The sequence below is a fragment of the Chelonia mydas genome, chromosome 2 (genome assembly GCF_015237465.2).
Source record: "Chelonia mydas isolate rCheMyd1 chromosome 2, rCheMyd1.pri.v2, whole genome shotgun sequence".
In the NCBI taxonomy this organism is placed as follows: Eukaryota; Metazoa; Chordata; order Testudines; family Cheloniidae; genus Chelonia; species Chelonia mydas.
This window is the reverse complement of record NC_057850.1, coordinates 98,131,567-98,151,821: the sequence shown is the minus strand read 5'-3', so window position 1 is coordinate 98,151,821 and position 20,255 is coordinate 98,131,567. Positions and strand designations below refer to the sequence as shown.

At 38.1% G+C, this 20,255-nt stretch overlaps 1 protein-coding gene across 9 annotated transcripts in view; it reads right to left on the bottom strand.

Annotated features, from left to right (window-relative positions):
• ZNF407 (zinc finger protein 407) overlaps positions 1–20,255 on the bottom strand; it is a 456,036-nt gene that overhangs the window by 101,292 nt on the left and 334,489 nt on the right. The window contains exon 9 of one of the 9 annotated variants that reach the window (XM_037892934.2): positions 3,841–3,962. The exons of 6 other annotated variants lie outside the window; for them this stretch is intronic. In XM_037892934.2, the coding sequence (XP_037748862.1) occupies positions 3,868–3,962 (95 nt within the window). In that variant the 3' untranslated portion in view covers positions 3,841–3,867. Of the gene's footprint in view, positions 1–3,840; positions 3,963–8,044; positions 8,357–20,255 lie in introns of those variants that run through there. 2 more of the 9 variants (XM_043539974.1, XM_037892935.2) reach the window with 2 other exon arrangements.

The window sequence follows — 20,255 nt, the reverse complement described above, 5'->3', positions numbered from 1 at the left end:
AGCTTCTGCCACCCCTTCTCACATTAGTATAGTACTGGATTCCACAAGTAGTCTTATTGAAACAAAGGTCTTCAGAATCTGCCACATTACATCAAAATGCACTTTATCCAACTCATTGACCCTTGTGACTAATAGAAACGCTCAAATAATCACATTCAAGGCATCCCCCCCCAAGGCTTCCCCCTGATTTTTAAAATCAAAAGCAGTTTTACAGTGGCCTGAACTTACTGACATCAGTGAAATAATTACTCCTGACTTATACTGGTAAAATAAGAGGGACAAGATGAGTGAGGTAATATATTTTATTGGACCAACTTCTGCTGGTGAGAGAGACACGCTTTCAAGCTTCACAGAGATCTTCCTCAGGTCTGGGAAAGGTACTAAGAGTGTCACAGCTCTGTGAAGCTTGAAAGCGTGTCTCTCTCACCAACAGAAGTTGGTCCAGCAAAAGATATTATCTCACCCACCATGTCTTTCTAATATCCTGGGACCGGAACAATTACAATAACACTGCATGGTAAAAGAAGAATCAGATACAAGATTTTTTCCAAGACATATGCCTAATATTTAGAGAGAGTCCTCATCAAAGTATAGCTAAGCAATGCTTTAGTAGGCGTCCTAAACCAAGCTAGAATAATAGTTATAGAGATTAAAATTATAACCTGGCCACTCAGCGTACGTTTTTCAATCTCATTTAGCAGTTCAGCATAAAATTGGTAAATTGTCTAATTCTTATTTTAGTCACTCTTAAAATATTGATTTAATACTAAACAAAAAGAAATGAAAACCTTCAGGCAAAACCAATGTTTTTCTTGAGTTTACAGTATACTCAGAAGAGGGTTTGTTTAAAATATTATTCACAGTATATATTGGCAAAACAATATACCTGTTAATGATCAAACATAGAAAAAATATAGGTACACTTTTATACTACATAAACACAAGAGACAACTAGACTGGCATGACAATTTAAAAGAAATCATAGATCTAAAGTGGTAAGTTAATTAAAGGCACTGTATTTTGTGGGGTTTTGCTGGTAGAATTTTTTTTTAAAGATTTTTACCTATTAAAATTAAGGAGCTCAATACTCAACCATACTGAGTTTACACTTGGCACTGCTGAGAAGGTGGTGGGAGAAGGTGGCTCTAAACTACAACATAATTGAGGACATCCTCAAGGCTGCTCAAGTGAAGGCTGCCTGGGAGCCAATGATTGTGGTGGATGAAGATCTGTCGGAGTGCAGTGTCCCCTGCCTGGTCCCCCCGACCCTCAGCATGCCCTCTGGGATGGGAAAAGGGATACATATGAGGGAGACATAGGTGACACAGAGCTGGCTATGCCAGGTTTACACCACCTGGGGATTCACTTGCATTGGGGGAGACCTTGGTTGTCACTTTAGGACAGCTTTCTGTCTGTTTTGTGCTAAGCAGTTGAAGCCACAAGAGTGGAGGACTGTGCTCATCTGTTCTAATTCATACCCTGCTCTGCTCTTCTGTGCATAGGTTGATAGGAGGGAAAGTGGTATTAGCAAGCCTCTCCCTATTGCCCAGGTAAGCTGCAGGGCCATGCTTCATGGTACTACACAGAGCATTAGGAAAAAATGATGGCTAATGGGCTAGCATGTGTACCATATACCTGCAAGAGGGCATGGTCTTCAGGTTATCCACTCATCAAGTCAGCTACAACATAACCCTTATTAAAATAAACCACACTGTTTACAAAAGACAGCAGCATCACTATTGTGAAATGCTGTCTTTTAGACCAATATGCTGGAATAATAAATGTAGGTAATAGGTTGGGCACAGGACAAGGAATGGAGAGAACTGGATTCTAGTCCTGGCTCTGCCATTGACCTGCTGTGTTATGAGAATAATGAAGTTTATTTACTTATTTATTTATTTTAATAAGGAATGCTGCTATCAAGTAGCAAGTGATAGTCAGAGGAGCATTCTGCTTCTTTACACAAAAACACAAGCATGCAATCTAGAGTATATGCCTTTCGAGCCTCATCTGAGTCTTATTGAATAGGGCAACAGGATTCCTGCAGCAACAGATGCAAAACCCAACATTTCTGCTTACTCTCGCCACACTGGTAAGGGTGGGATTTATCTCTATTTATTTCTTGAGGAAAAAAGGAACTGTCTCTTCACAATAAAAGATCAAAGATTCTATTTCTTAACTTTAAAAATACAGTGTGCCACCTGAGAGGAGGAATGGCTTTGTGTTCTGAGAACTAGAAACTTTGACTCCTGAGTCTTCCACAGTCTTCCTGTATGAATCCGACAAGTCATTTGCCTCTCTGCACTTCAGTTTCCAATCTATAAAAAAGGTGTCATAAACATATAGCTAAGGGTAACATAAAATCCCTCCTTTACCTGTAAGGGGTTAAGAAGCTCAAATAACCTGGTTGGCATCTGATCAAAAGGACCAATAAGGGAAGAAGATCCTTTCAAATCTGTGGGGGGAGGTTTTTTGTTTGTGTTTTCTTGGTTGTTCTCTCCGGGACAGAGAGAGACCAGGGCAGGAAAAAAACCTTTCCTAAAACCCTACCTGAAATAAGTATCTAGCTTACAAAAATTGTAAGTACAGCAAGGAAATATGTTAGATTATCTTTTGTTTTAGCTTGTGAATTTTCCCTATGCTAAGAGGGTGGTTTATTCCTGTTTTTTGTAACTTTAAAGTTTTGCCTAGAGGGGAATCCTCTGTGTTTTAAATCTTATTACCCTGTAAAATTATATTCCATCCTGATTTTACAGAGGTGCTTCTTTTACATTTTCTTATTAATAAAGTTCTGTTTTTAAAAAGCTGATTGGTTTTTAGTGTCCTAAAAACCCAAGGGTCTGGTCTGTGCTCACCTTGTTTACCTATTTGGTTGGTAGATTATTCTCAAGCCTCCCCAGGAAAGGGGGTGAAAGGGCTTGGGGGGATATTTTGGGGAAACAGGAACTCCAAGTGGTCCTTTTCCTGAATCTTTGTCTAACTCACTTGGTGGCGGCAGCAATCCCGTCCAAGGACAAGGAAGAATTTGTGCCTTGGAAAAGTTTTTAACCTAAACTGGTAGAAATAAGCTTAGGGGGTCTTTCATGCGGGTCCCCACATCTGTACCCCAGAGTTCAGCGTGGGCAGGGAACCCTGACAAAAGGGATTGTAGCTCACAGATCCCTACCTCATGGGGTGTTGTGAGGTACTCAAATACTAACTCTGAGCACCACAGAAAAGCTAATAAAACAAAAACAAAAGACAAGAAAAAACCTGCTTATTAGAGATATTGAGAAATATATTATGATTTTGTAGTTACAATCTTAATATTTAAAATTATCATTTTTGTCAACCTCCCCCAACCTCCCTCAATCCATGAAATCCTAGTTTTTGGATTTTCACTAATATCCCCCAATACCTGGTTAGCAATGCTTTTAAACAGGCAATTTACGACACTCCCCTTCACTGATTACAATTAAACATCAAATGTATTACACCTGACTATCTGTATTATATCTGGAAATGTGTAATTAAAACAAAAATCTCTTCCTTGATGCTGTGTGGGAAGATAATAACATGAGTAAATTACTTGTAATTCATATAAACTGAATTAAACTTTATACAAATAAAACAAAAGAACAGCAGTTTCCTAAATATACATGCAATATAACTGCACAGAGTCTACTGTCATACCTCACTACTTTCAGTAATCAACAGTCCACACACAGTATCATTTACCCTAAGACCCTCATTCACACTCCTTGCAGCATTATCTAATCTTTTGATTTCTAATAAGCATCGCTGATCCAGAATTCTAGAATTTTGCTATAAACACCTACACATACTCACTTATATACATACATTGTGGAGGCACTAGTTGTGATGCCATCAGTTGACTCTTATTTTGCACTTAAAGCAGGGATTCAGCCTCTTTTCATATGAAAAATACAGCATATCCTCCAAAAAAGTACAGAATGATTTTTCTGAGAATTTACAAGTAAATCTGTTAGTTTATGAGTTAAAAACTGAGTCACCTAAGAAATTTAGCATTTTTGTCTGTCTTTTCTTTGTCCTGAATGCTCTTATGAAGGCAATAACACAGATACTTCAAACTTTCTATAGTGTTAAAATTAACTGAAATCTTGTGCATAGACTGTAATTGAAAAAATTGGGTTGTAATTAAGGTAAGTTAGCAATTGTTGTATATAACAGTTGTGATAATTTAGGTTATAGACAAATTCAAGTCAACAGCTTGGGCAACTCTTGGGGCAAGTCTACACTTTAAGCTGGGTGTTTAAATCCGAGCTAAAGGAGAGTGTTAAAAATAGTTTGGCCATGGCAGTGCAAGTGATGGGAGGGACATACTCTTGGATAGATACATACTTGGGGTGGCTTGCCCGCCCCCCCACTCCCCCCACACACACCACTTGTATTGTCATGGCTATATTCTTTAGCACACTAGGTCAATCAGAGCTAGCACTGTTATGTCTCCTCACACTGGGGATTACACCACCAGCTTGAAATGCAGACGTGCCCTTAATGGTGCCATTGCAACATAAAGAGTAATTCCTATTTGGTAACCCATTAAGGAAGAATTCAAAACCCAAGGAATCTCTCTGAGAAATAACTGCTATTCTTCATTATAAGATATACATACACTCACAGATGCATACACACACCTCTCTAAGTTTTTCTGTACATCTTGTGTTTTTCTAATTGAGAAGGGAGAGTATCTGTTTTATTTTTATAATTTAAAAACATGTGTTCCTTCCCAGCCTAAAATACTATCTTTGTTAAAATGGATGCTGTAAATAAGAGTCAAAATATAAACTTGACATGGACGTGTTGGTGTGTACAATTTATGGGCCCATTTCTGCCAACATTATTGTCCACAGTGCTTGCAATCCTGAGTAGTCATACTGAAATCAAATGTATAGGTTAGTGCGTTTTGGAGATATTATTTTCCAATGTATAGACTGTTTCTATTACTAAAACCAAAACAATAAAATTCCATTATAATCACTTGAAGTTTCATTCTTCTTGACATGCAAAAAAGAAAATCTGGTGCATGCAGAACCACATCCCAAATCTTTGACCTTTTCCCCAGTTTCTTATGAAAGAACTGGGAGCAGGAAGAGAGTTTTGATTATGGAGATTAAAAATTCAATCTTCTTTGCACCTAAAAGCCATTTGAAATTTCACCTCTTTCTCCCATATTTTACTTAATGCCACTTGAGCAATGGGGATTTTCTCTGTAATTTGTTTTGTTGTTCAATGATAGCTTATCAAAAAATCCCCAACCCCTCTCCATTCTATTCAAACATATATTAGCATAACACAGAGCTGAGTCTATGCTGGTGGGACCCAGGGCTGCAGGCACTGTTTGCAAAGGGTCCGTCCAGGTGGAGGGACATGATGGCAGAAGGCACCTGACACTCACTCTTGCACAGGAAGCTGAGAGCTGGCTAATGGATGCTTAAAAGTTGGCTGAGACCTTGGGAGAATGCACTGATTCAGCACATCCTCTGCCATCCTCTATTCACAGATCTCCTGTGGTGTACAAATAGCAATTTAAAGCTGCGCTTTCTGAGTAGAACATTGGGCAGCACAAACATCACCTGGCCTCCCCATAGGTCAAATCCCCTCTGGATTGCAGCTGCTCCTGTACCACAGTAGTGAGACAAGGCCACACATTAACTTCTCTCAACTGCTTTTGTACAGGTTTTAGAAATACCAGAAGGGGGGGGAGGGGGGCTAAAATACAAAATAATGAAATAACTTCAGCACTATTCATTCTATTGACAAATTTTGGTGGGATTCTTTGTTTGTTTGTTTGTTCATTCTTGTGGATAGTGCCTTCAGACCTAAAGAAACACACATCTGATGAAGTGAGCTGTAGCTCACGAAAGCTTATGCTCAAATAAATTGGTTAGTCTCTAAGGTACCACAAGTACTCCTTTTCTTTTTGCGGATACAGACTAACACGGCTGCTACTCTGAAACCATACATAAATTAGACAATCTCTTGTAAATTTATAATTTAAAAATTCTATACTTTAAAGATAAGTGTATACAATTATTTATAGCATAGCTATGGCTAGAAAAGTGAGCATATAAACTCAACAGTTGCTTCCTGTTTGCATTTTTCCTGACAGCTTTATGACAAAAATGAACATTTAGTACTTTTCACTCCTGCTAGCCCTAGAACACCAACATAGCTTGGTTTTATTCTAGCTCACTTGACTTTGAAAGATTTGCTCACTAAGGGCCAGATCACACCTTTTTCATCCACGAGGGGGCAGAACGAGTCAGCTGCCTCGATAACAGTGTATCCCTAGATCCCATAGCACAGACCATGCAAAGAGCTCTCTGTTGGTCCAGAGTAGGGGAAATCAGAGTCTAGCCTAAGATTTACGCATTATGTTAAAGATGGATTAGGTAAATCATCTTCTGAGGTCATAATAGTGATGGTTACAAAACCAAGGTACATCACTTATAAACAAACAAAAATATAAACTCATTGAGGATTCAGTGGATCTGGGGGTTGATAATGTGCTATGGAGTCAAACTAGGGACATCTTCCCCTTACATTGCTGCTTTCTGGACTGACTCTGGATAAATAGAGGACTTTTACAACAGGAATCTAGGTGTCCAAATGATCATTTAAGGATGTTCAAAGGGTATTTAGTGTCCAAATGAGAATATACTGTAGGTGCCTCCCTTTAGGGACCCACATTTGAAAATTGGGCCTTTAATTATTAAGGATCAAATTCTGGCTGTCATTGATTTTTCCACAAACAGGTGTTTGCTCCATTGTTTTTGCCCATGTTCTGTTTTGCAAGCTGCTGACACACATTACTACTTCCAGGAGTAGGAGAAATCTTACGGATGTCTATACAAACGATTAGTTCAGGCAACTGGGGAGTGAATCTACCCTGCACTAGCCTGTCACGGACCATGTGGACCCTGCTGACACACATTAACAGTTCGTTAGTGAGCTTTGATCTAGTTCCTTTGAAATGGGAGTAGTGATGAACATCAGCAGGGTCCACACGGGCAGTTAGTCCACAACAAGCTAAAGTGATGTAGGTTCACACCCCAGCTTGCAGCAAACAAAATGTTCATGTAAACAAGCCCTAAGCAGAGGAGGGTGCTTAGTTGCAGGGTTGCAGTAATATATGTGTATCACACCTGTTTCCAAAGGCCATCTTGAATTATGCTTCTGAGGATCAGTCAGAATGTGTGTGGTCTATCGGCAAAGTATTAATTCTACAGGGGTTAGGGAAATAAAGAATTATGACCTGTGATTCCTCTTTTGGATCCCCATTTTCAACATGCACAGAAGGGTAAGCCAGAATGTTGCCCTATGCTTAGATGTGCATTACCATATGTACACATTCAATTAACGGCAAGAGACAGTCTGGAAAAACCTCTTTTCTTCTTCACCTCTTAATATTACATCACATATATATGTGGCAAGTTAGCAATAAATTAATTTTATTTATTCAGTGAATGTTGGTGATTTAAGCAATGCTGTCTTTTCATGGTTATGTAAGCTAAAATAAATATATGGTTTCTGTTGTATATTGCTGGGTACTAAAGTTTAATTACATTATGAATTAAGTAATAATTCCACAAAATCATTTGTTAAAATCATCTAACACCACAACATATCAGCCATTACCTAAGGTAATGACCAATTTTGGGGTGAAGGTGTTATAAACGATAATGAATGGTTTATAGCAGTAATATTTAATTTTAAAAATGAAATAAAGTGTTTGAAAAACCATCTGTCACTAAGCTGCCATCTGTAGCTGCAGCATGGAAGTTACTTATGGACACTATACAGTGATGATGATGTTGCTTCTATTGAAAGCTAAAAACAAAAGAATAAAAGAAAAAATGTAAAATGCATCCAAAAATATGCTGCTGTATATGTACCATTTCAGAGTCAGAATTTTATGTGATCTGAAGGGGGGAAATGAAGCACAATAAAAATGGAGAAGGTTAGATTAATGAGAGAGTCATTAAAATAAAAAAAAGTAGAGTTATATGAGAATATGAGAAATTGATTTTATTTGACTTATTGAAATTAAACAAGTTATTTTAACAATAATTAAAATATTACATTTTACTAAGTTCAAGGAAAGATAGAAAAAAAATTTTTATGGAGAATATTTCAAATTGTCAGTGGCTTTTGTAAAATGATTAATGATTTTCCCTGGTATCCTCTCTTTCAATTTTGGAATTTTAGTTGCCATATATTATAATGGTATTTTAGCTATGTAAGTAGTTTTCCACTCACTGTTCTCTTGCCTTTCAAGGAGACAAACTGTTTTTCTTTCCTCTAAATGAGCACAATAAAATGGGTAAGCTGTCTGGGGGAAAAAAAACAGACAAACTAGTGGTATAAAACTCAATAGAAAAATGTGGTACGGACAAGAGGAGATGTAAAGCATGTTTACAGTACAGCACACAGTTTATTCTACTGGTCAGGTAAAACTTAAAAGTGTTGCTTACGATTAGAATTATCATTAGTTTACGAAATTATCCCTCCATCACCACTATCGACTTTAAAGAAAGTAAAAAAGAGAGACACATGCATGCAAAATTGTAGTATAAAAATAACAATTCTATAATACAGAAATTTAATTCATACTTTTGAAATATAGGGCCCAGTCTTGCTGTCCATGCTCTTGAGAACAGTTCAACTCAAGTCAGTGGGTCTACTTGAATAAGAGTTACTCATATATAAAGGTGGCAGGATTGGGACATATTTTCTTTTTTATTAGAGTAACTTTCAACTCTTTAACTAGCATTTATATATCTTCCAGAATAGTTTGCAGCTTCCAGAAAGCCATACCAGTTATGAAAAGCATGGTGTAAAAAGTCAGCTAAGTGAAAAATAGAATAAAAATGTAAACTACAGATACATTTAGAAAAGTTAAAGCTTTGAAAGATTTCCGTGTCCCTGCTTGGTGTAGGCAACCCAACGGATTGCCTTTCTGTCAGGCAAGTACTGATGGAGATAAATGTAAAGGCTGTGGTGCACTCCTAATTTTTACACATAAACTGCAACCAGAGCACGGATTTATGCTTCAAGGCAACCAGATTTCTCCTTGTGTATATTTAAACATGGCTGTTGCACTCATTCCATTTTGTTTAAACTCCTTTAAAACCAAACACAGGCTTTGCCCCCTCCTATGCCCCTCCTAATTATATACTTTTTTGTTTGAAGAAGCAAGCCCTTTATTGCTCATAATTTCAGCTATCACTTGCTTGGGCACCGTCTGCAGATCAATAGCACATAGTTAAGTGAATGAAAAGGCTAAATGTGATCGTCGCTTGCAATGCAAGGTTGTGTGTTTTTTTCCCCCTTGAGCTTTTAAGTGCTGCTCTTGGGTTTCGTTTCAGAATACTAAATTCCAGTCGCAGGTATTTAGTAGCTGCACATGCAGAGCTTTTTGTCTTAAATTAAATATCTGTCATTTTTAAAGTCCAGACTACTGACATAGGCTATAATAAAAACTAGCGTGCAACCTGCAATTTTACAGATTCCATTGCTGGTGGCCATACATCTTTGATGGCAAAACTACATTGGCTGCAGCACCATAAAAATCAATAAATATTAACCTTTTCTGACACTTTCTGCATGGATGCTTTATCAATTGCTGTCAGGTGATAGAACAGCCAGTGATGTACTGTATTTTTCAGCTAAGAATCTATAACAAACTTAGAAATCAATGGAGATTAACAAGCTTTTTAATAAAAAAATTACCAATGGACTTTTCAGTTCCCTGTGATAAAAACAAAACCAACCAATGGTACTACTGGATAAAATGTTCACCATGGATGCCCTTAATAATGCATAAAACCAAACTGAATATTTTTAAAGAGAATTTAAAACTAAAAATATATTTGTATGTCCCAGGTTGAGTAAATCCACTTTTAAATTTCATGTCCCAATCCTTACAACAGATGTAGGATAGAGAGAAAAATAAAAACCCATACAATTACACTCTGACTTTGTTGAAAAACACTTAAACACTTGACATGATTTCTAATGGTTCTGATGGAAGTGGAAAAAAAAGTTTAGTGGAAAGTGAAAATATGCATTTCAGGTTGCCTAAATCACCCATCTAGTACAGCTGCAACAGTAAAACATTCAGTTCTAATCTTACGCGGCCTTAAGGCTTTCAATTATTGGAAAACATCTCCCACTCTACAATCCATACTGCGGTGAACTACTGAAAATATTGCAGTGTGTTCAGTTTAACAGCATAGATACTGTTCTTCCTGTGTTGCATGTCGTAGTTCTTTCTAGATAACACTAAACTTATGTGCCTGATTTTGTTTTTTCCTGTTTTTAGTTTCCAACTACACATTAGGAAAATTTACTAAGGTCAAGATCAGCTAGTTCCGCCAATCACTGTCAATAGGGATCCACCTACCCAGAGCATTAAACTGTGTTTAATACAGTCAACACACTTCTTGCTAAAACTATTTATGACACAGTTTGGCCAGGTAGTATGGACTGAGTAAAAGCACTATTTAAAAACAAGCGTTTTCTACAGACTTACACAAAAACACAAGTTCTCAAACTATTCTAACATGGGCCCTGCTCCTGCAACCACATGAACAACTTTATGTGCATGATTAGTTCAGTGGAACTACTCATAGGCATAAGTCTTTGCAGGATGAGGGCCAAATTGTCTTAGAAATCAATTTCATATATAGCTCTTTCTAAACAGACACAGTTACACTATGATTAAATATGACTGGACACAGGAGGCAATACTTCCTTTTAATCCTTTGAAATGTTAGTATTAAATAGCAAAGCCTAGCCAAGAATGTAGACATTCACATTTCACCAACATATTAGTCTAGACTTGAATGGTGAAGTCAGTATCAGATGTACAACAACCCATGAGAAAACAAGAAGCTGCTCTGAGAAGTGTCGTGTTGTGTCAATGGGAGCTAAAATCAAATACACTAAAAGCTTTATTATCAAAATCTCTAAAATGTAACTGAAGAGAAGAACAATTTTACATTTGCCATTGCTTTTAGTAGCATTTGTATTTTTCTCTTATTCCAACAAAAAAAACCCCAAAAAAATCCTCTTTCCGTCAATCAGTGTCAGGAACAACCAAAAGTCTCAGCAGAACTATACAACATTCTCTCTTTTTGGATCACAAATTTTAAAGTAATTTTAAAAGAAAATTAATGGCAAAAATAACTCTAATCAGTTCACTTCACCCATTAATGTTAACATGACAGGATACGTATTGGTTTTCAAAATGATGGTTTGGGAGAAAAAATAACTGTTATTTTAGCTGAAGGCAGAGCTTACAAACTGACAAACTATAAAGAGAGTTTTTGAAAATAAAAACAAAAATCAAATGCACCTATCAGTGTTTCATTTCAAATTTGAGACTTGTCACAAGAAAACATTCTTTCCACATAATGTACAGCAGACTCACCAGATAAATAATGGGCACTCACCTTACCAACAGGGTAATCATCAGGTCATGAGCCACTTTTATAAACCTGCAGAGTCACCTATCAAAAAGTGCTTCATGCTCAAATCTGAATTACGTTATAAGAAGCATGCTCCTGAAACATCAAACATTATTTTCCCCCCACTGGCTGACATGAAAGCTACAACAGTTTTACAGCGACCTTCAAGAATAAGAAGCCCTGTTCTTTCCTTAAACTTATCTTTAAATAATTCTTTCCCAACATTCTCAATGGCGAAGAACCTTACCATTGAGAACTATTTATTCATTTTAGTCCATGCTCAAATAGCATCCCACAAGCTTTCAAATTTTTCTCTTCAACAGGTGCCTCTGCTCCACTCCACTTTAGAAATCATAGCTTTCCACTCAACATCTGCCATCCAGGTATAGAAAACAGCTGTTTTTTTTGAATAAGGAAAATGGGTTTACAGTTTCCAATTCATTTCCTCCTGTTTAACTGTCTTTGTAACTTTGGATGTCCAACAGAGACTCTGCTTTTCTGCTTAGTTCATTTGTTTTATATTCTAAACTTTTATCATTTTGTTTTAAATTTGAAATCCCTATACACATCAAAATAAATATGTCTGCTTAACTGGTCAATCCCATGAGCTGAAAGGTTTAAGGAATAGTTTATTCATTGAACAACCCTGAACTTTAAAAATAAAGAGACGGTGGAGGGTTATATTTTACTATTGTTTTAGCTCTGCTGATCTATGATATACATAAGGCTAGATTTTAATTACAGCTGGCAGATTTCATGATTCTCATATTTTGAAAAATAGTCCATGACTTTTGACATTTTCGAATTTTTGCACGAATGGATGGATGTAAGAGCAAACTGGTGAACAAACATCACAGAGAGTCTTGAGAGATGCCAAGTTAAACCCTGTATGACGTGAAGGCTAATAGAATGACCTCACCGCACATTAAGCAGTAGGGGCTGTTGTCTGGCTTGTAGGACAAGGTGTGCGGCCCCCTTTAAGGCTAGACAGCCAGAGAGTGACTTGCTGCAGCAGCTTATCAGACCAGGTAAACAAGGGGACACTGACCCATCCCATCCACCCACCCTCCGGTGACCGGAAGAGAGAGGAGACTATTTAGGTCCATGCTGGTGCAGGAAAAAGCCCTCTTTTACTTAGACCAGGCAGAGCAGCATCCTCCCTCCCACCCATGGAAATAGTTAAATACCAGGTTTTGTCACGATCCACTGTGGGGATTATATGCTAGTGGCTCCTCTCTTGGAGGGCTGGAAAGGAATTTTTTCCCTCACTGCCAGATTGGCCAAGGTGAGGTGCATTCCCCATAGTGGGTCTGGGGCTTAGTTGGGACAAACATGAAAATGGCATTAGGCTATGATGTCGCAACTCATGATGTAAGTATGGGGCAAATGTCCAGTTCAGGTACTCTGTAGGGAAGGGATATGGTGATCAGATAAAATAAACTGGGAAAGACTTTAAAGGAGGTATCCTTTAAAGAAGCAGAAATGGAGGGTCGGGGGGATTTGGGGCTACTGGGATTGGTACAGCAGGGAGCCAACCCCCTCTCCTTTATAGGTCCCCCCCCAATAACCCTCATTTAAGGGGGAAGTGGCCAGGTCCTAATAGGTAATGGACATCCAAAGTTTGAAATCATTATGTTCAAATGAGGGTAGACTTTACAAAGACAGCTAAAGGGAGTTCCTCATTAATAGTCACAGGAGGAAATAAATTGGAAGCTGTAAACCCATTTTCCTTATTTTAAAAAAATAGCTGTTTTCTATACCTGGGTGGCAGATGTTGAATGGAAAGCTGTGATTTCCGAAGTGGAGTGGAGCAGAGGCACCTGATGCTGGGGACCTGGATGGGTAAAGGGAGGGAAACCCAGGTATGTGTAAATGATTATGGAATTACCTACACATTATACTTTTATCTGCAGGATACTCTCTGACATTTACAAATAAAATTGTGGTCTAATTAAACCACATCCAGTGTCTCCTGTCCTGCTCTAGCATGGCCAAACAAAGAAGCAGCTCAGCAACAAACAATATAATGACACAAAGGACCAGAATAAGGGACTGTTAGGGCCAAATCTTGCCGTCCTTAGTAAGGCTAAATTTTCAGTTGCATTAAAAACTTTTATGCCAGTAAATGCACTCCTTTTGGCATAGACTTGTTTTGTGGTACACACTCATGTCCATGGACTTTAGACATTTTAAAACTATATTCCCCAAAGTTCACCCTTTTCTTTACGATTACCTCCTTGACATTCAAAAAAAAAAAAAAAAAAAAAAAAACTACTGTGACAGAAATTTTTTTCATCTAAGTGGTTAAATAGTTGCTGCCAAGAATTTTCAAACACCATTTATCTGAATGTCAGCTGTACACTCTGAATCCAAAATTCAGATAAAATGAATTTCCAGAATCTGAAAGATATGGATGTCTCCTGAGCCAAAATAATTAGGGTTTATCTTTGTCACTATCACAAGATGCTCTTTGCTTCAAAGTAGATATTTTGATTTTTTTGGTAAATCTTCTGGAGATGAAGTTCTAGGAATTTACACCTACTATTATTTCCTGGTCTTTGGACAGATGCAGTAAGACAGAAACCAGAATGTACATTTTTGGCAAGATGCACAGAGACACAGGTACAAACTTACAGTAGTAATGTAGCAGCTGTCCTAATGCCTTGTTTGCAGATGCGTTGACCACCCCTACATTTCAATTTCTAAATGTCAGACAGTAACCAGCTTTTTCCTTTAGTTAAAGAGCATCAAGCTTTCCCTTAAAAACCTTCTGGTAACAATCACCTAGGTTGTTGAAACTTTTTTTGAAAAAAAAAAAAAAAAAAAAGAGGTGTCATGAATAATAATAATAATAATATTATCTGATTGTACAGTAGTTGAAAATATTCTTCATTGTGTGCTAAGAGACCAGCTTACAATTTTATCCCCACCTTTCTGAAGACAATGGAACAAATTAACTGTTGGTGTAAATGGGTGAAATTCAATTGAAGTCAATGGAACTGCATTCAATTCTACCAGAGGTGAATTTAGCCCAGTGTCTAGAAGTTTAGATCAGTTATTGACATTTTCCGAAGACTACAGACCTCAATGCTTATTTACACTAAGGCCCCTTTATAATTTATATCTCACTTGTACCCATTTTATGGCCCCCTAACACTGCCAGGGCATATTATATGAGAATTAGAAAATATAGCTAAAGGAGAAAATAATTTATGTGAATTTAGCTGTGTCTTCAAGGTCCTTTATATTGCACATTCTCTTCATCACTTTCACCAGATTCTTATATTATAGTATTGATGAATATATTGTACTGTGTTTGAATATGATTAATAGAGGACATGCATAAAAATATTCCTTTGGAATTTAAGATATTTTCATCTGCCTTTTTGGAACTGACCTACTATATGATCTTCTGACATTGAACAAAAACTACAAGGTACAGTATATTATCTCATTTCATATGTTAACCAAGATGAGATGAGGCCTCATCGGAAGTACTGTGTCCAGTTTTGGGCCCCACACTACAAGAAGGATGTGGAAAAATTGGAAAACGTCCAGCGGAGGGCAACAAAAATGATTAGGGGACTGGAACACACGACTTATGAGGAGAGGCTGAGGGAACTGGGATTGTATAGTCTGCGGAAGAGAAGAATTAGGGGGGATTTGATAGCTGCTTTCAACTACCTGAAAGGGGGTTCCAAAGAGGATGGATCTAGACTGTTCTCAGTGGTAGCAGATGACAGAACAAGGAGTAATGGTCTCAAGTTGCAGTAGGGGAGGTTTAGGTTGGATATTAGGAAAAACTTTTTCACTAGGAGGGTGGTGAAACACTGGAATGTGTTACCTAGGGAGGTGGTGGAATCTCCTTCCTTAGAAGTTTTTAAGGTCAGACTTGACAAAGCCCTGGCTGGGATGATTTAGCTGGGGATTGGTCCTGCTTTGAGCAGGGGGTTGGACTAGATGACCTCCTGAGGTCCCTTCCAACCCTGATATTCTATGAACCACGAATAAGGAAGCAGCCTTCCTTCTATGGGATTTCTCTCTATCCCCACTTTCTTTAGTGCAAACAATTATAGACAAACTCCTCTTTGAACTGCTAATTTTTTAGAGGTCATTCAGCCCATAATTTCAGGTCCTAGTCACTATCCTGATGGTCCTTCTTATGAAATTGGACCCAGTGGGAACGTTTTTCCCCTCTGCTTAGTCTATGGGTCAGCATTTTCCTTCCCTTGTACTTCTTAATTCCCTTAAGTGGCAATTATTTAAGGCACAGTTAGAGAAGGTGCAATCTATATTCATCCAATAAAACCTAAATATTAAAAAGGACAGAAAAATCCAACCTGGTTACTAAGGATATATGGAACAGCATTTAGGATTTGAAAGGTACCAAAGATCTGGCAAATGAAAAAATGGGAAAAATTATAAAGAACTATTGGAAGTATAATGTAAATTAGAAAAGTAAAAAAGAGTAATATGTGTCAGATAGACAAAATATCTTAATTACAAAAGGTGAATAACCAAGATTCAGAGTCAAGAAATACTGGTCTGGTATACATCTAATTGGAGAAAGCAAACAAAAGGAAATCCTAAATAAAAACTTTTTAGGATGGAGTGCCAGTGTTTAGTTAGTCTACATGCATCAGACGAAGAGGGTATTCACCCACGAAAGCCTATGCTCCAATACGTCTGTCAGTCTGTAAGCTGCCACAGGACTCTTTGCCAGTGTTTAGTGAGTCACCAAAGTGATTATTGTTGAGGGCCCAGCTACTCACTATGGTTCCAGTCTAGCAAAGCACTTGAGCATATACATAACTGATTTCAGTGGACTGCTCACATGCTTAAAGTTACACACATGCTTAACTGCTTTGCTGGATCAGGGCCTATTTATTCATGTAATTCAATCACTAAAAGCCAATATTCAAGACTTGAGATGATACTGAGTTGGAAGGCAAATGAAAGCAAATTGCATACAAATGTATACCTATCAGTTCAGTTATAGCAAATAGTATACTTTTTCAGTGCAGGTAACTGTATGGTAGTATAAGCATCTAAAAGGAAACGAAGAAGGAAAATATGCAATATGATCAGGAAGGAGACAGGAGCACTGCTGAAGGACAAAATAAAAAGCACGCTCTGTACAATGTACAGCTGTAGCGAGAAAGGCCAACAGGTGGTGATATTATGTAGGCAATAATATACTCTAAAATGTGGTTATACTGAAATATAGTGCCCCCAGGTCTTGGGAGCACTGTCAGTTTAAACGCTCAAGAAGTGCAGTCATCTCTTCATAATTGTGATCACACTACAGTATTGTTATGCTTTTATATTAAATTTAAGCTGGTATTTACAATTAAACCTGTAGTTTGACATTCTTCTTAAATGTTTTATTTATCTTATCAATACATACTCTTAGCTCACATGAATATAGAATGACTATATTTCCTATGAATCCACCATAACTTCAGATTGTGTAATGGATTGGGATATCCATTCATAAAAGAGTTTTTGCTAATAAGAAAACAAATTAATATTTTAGTAGTTTGGTGCAGTCTACATTACAAAAAATCTGTATGACTCCAATGAAATAGTAGGTGTAGCTTTATTTCTGAATTCATATCTTTCTAGGAATAGTTCTTTATTTCATTGTTTCCTTCTTGTAACTTTTTTCTGACTATTCTAATTGTCTGTTGTTGTATTTTATCTTTTCATAGTATTTGAAAACACTAATTCAACACTAAACTATAATTTTATTATTTAAATTTATTGTATACTATTTATTATGCATATGTATACTCTAGCAAAATTCAACATTCATGTCTTTTCCAGTTGTGGTGACTTGTCTTCAGGGAATTCTTGTACATCTACATTATAATATTTCAGCTTTGCGTTTAAAGTTTTATGTTAAGTACATACTAGTACATTTGTAGCTCCAAATAAGGCAATAAAATAGTGTTTGATATGTTCCGCATGAAGGATGAATTTATCTATAAATGTAATGGACTAATAGCTTGCCTAGAAGAGGAGTCTGATCATCTTTTAATCAATGATTCTGCCATCTATGCAGGATGGGAAATGTTTTTTTGTGCACTCCAGCTGGAGCTCAGCACATGGTTGGCAACTTGAGAAGTTTTCAGAGCAGATGCTTTGTTACAGCCTAGTCCCCTGAGAGTTGTGGTATGACTGCTAAAGAGGTCAGGTACAACACATAGTTTAGGAGACAGCTGAGTATTTCTAGGGGTATGCTACATAGGGTAGAGACTATGCTAACTACTGGCTACAGAACCACATTCAACCATGCTATGGTAGTATATTTTGAAACAAGTAAGGGAAAAAAGGAGGGCTATCTGGGTAGCCTTAGCTCAGAGACATAGAAGACACCAGTACTCTCTGCAAAAGGTCAATAAACCAAAGGACACCTTTCAACACACCACGGAGGCACAGGTTGTCCAGGAATAAAGGCTCACCCTGGAAGATATCATATACTCATGTGATGAGCTCAGGGTAGGCCTGGAGAGTGCAGCCCAAAGGATGTGGATCCTGTCAGTTCCCATCAGGATCACTACTACCCTTGGTATACCAGAGGACAATCACAGACTTACATGTATAAACCAATCTAATCCCTCATTCTACCTCTGGCACTTTCTAAATGCCATGGTGACAAGGACTAGAAGATAATCTGTGAAATTGGGACATGGAAACAAGTTTGAGGGGCTACACACTCAGTCTTCTACAGAAAAATCCACAACGAACAGTGATGGTGACATAACTCTGGGCCTTGGTTTTACAGCATTAGGAAGGACAGAGTTTAAAAATGGAGAATTCAGAGTGTCAAGATGTTAATACTGGGAGATGTTCATATAGTTTATGTTATGTAGCAAGCACCATTGAGGAGCAAGGTATATATAGAGGGGCACTGACTAAAGCACACAGATATGTGGCAATGTTGCTACATGAAGTGACAGAAACACTCACATGGCCCTGGTGTGACCATTAGAATGGTTTCCTTAATGGAGGACATAGGAATGCTTTGTAGGACTTAACTATCCCATGAGGTCTGCATAGGAACTTAATAAGTACAGTGCTACTGCCAGTGCTAGCCATCTAATGGGCTGATGAGGGAGGCAGCCATGGACCTGCACTCACTTCAGCACCTCTAGTTGATGGAAGAATGGCGCACAGGCTGATAGTAGCTCCCCCTACTCCATGTCAGCAATACCTGTTGGCTGATCTGACTGACAAGATGAGGTAGCTGTAAAAGGAATTCAGCTCAGCCTTTGTTGCTTTGCAGTAGTGGCTACACAAACCACATATGCAGCTTATAGTGAGGGAAAGGGAAAAAAGGCTCCGTGATCTCAATAAGGTTTTACCCCACCTGCTATTTAAAAAGGCCAAAGCCTATAGGTAGGACCCTACCAAATTCATGGTCCACTTTGGTCAACTTCATGGTCAGAGGAATTTAAAAATTGTAAATGTCATGATTTCAGCTACTTAAATCTGAAATTTTACAGTGTTGTACTTGTAGGGGTCCTGACCCAAAAAAGAATTGTGGGGTGGTTGAGGTACTGCTACCCTTCCTTCTGTGTTGCTGCTGGCGATGGCGCTGCCTTCAGAGCCAGGCAGCTGGAGAGTGGCGGCTGCTGGCCAGGAGCCCAGCTCTGAAGGCAGAGCCGCTGCCAGCAGCAGCATAGCAGAGGTAAGGATGGCCTGGTATGGTATTGCCACCTTTACTTCTGTGCTGCTGTCTGCAGAGCTGGGCCCTCAGTCAGCAGCCACCACTCTCTAGACGCCCAGCTCTGAAGGCAGCAGTGCAGAAGTAAAGATGGCATCGTTTGGTCTTGACACTCTTATTCTGTGCTACTGCTGGCAGGGTGCCCAGCTCTGAAGACAAGAGTGGCAATGCTGCAACCCCCCTAAAATAATCTTGCAATCCCCCTGCAACTCCCTTTTGGGTCAGGACCCTCAATTTGAGAAATGCGGCTCCCCCCCATGAAATCTGTATCATATAGGGTAAAAGCACACAAAACCCCAGATTTCATGGGGGGAGACCAGTTTTCATGGTCTGTGATGCGTTTTTCACAGCCATGAATTTGGTAGGGTCCTACCTATACGTCATTCCTATACAGAGAAAGGTACTGTCAGGTGGCTGTTTTCTCAGGCATATAAAGCCTAGTGCTAGAAGTGAGTGACAAAAATAATCAAATGAATTTTACATAGCTTAATTTTCTGTGAAACGCAATACAAAGTAATATACATAGGTTGCAAGAAACCTAGCTTCCTCCTTTACAAACGGAAAATCATTTATTCTAGGTTTTTATTTCAAGCACACACTAAAATTACTGTTCTTCACTAAAGAGGAAAGGGACTGCCTGCCAATCAATCTGACATGCTATTGAAAGACGGGCACTAATGGCTGTGCCAAGAGCGAACCTGTTTGAAGCAGAGCTGTTGCTGCTGCTGCTGCTTCTTCTTTTTTACGTAAACCAGCCAACAAAAAAAATGTTTTATCTAGCTAGGAACCCAAGCAATATTCTGCTAAAGTAATAGTTTCTAGTTGTCTTGAGTATCTATCATAACAATGACCGATTTTTTATTTTGTTTTTAAAATTACGGCATTTAAAATGTATTTTACTCTTCTGTGCAAATATAAAATATCAATGAAATTGTACCTAGGAAAAACTTAAACATGGCTGCAAACAAGATTATATATCCATGGCAAGAAATATAGTTTTGTATATGTACCCAATCGGCTTCTGTATGTCA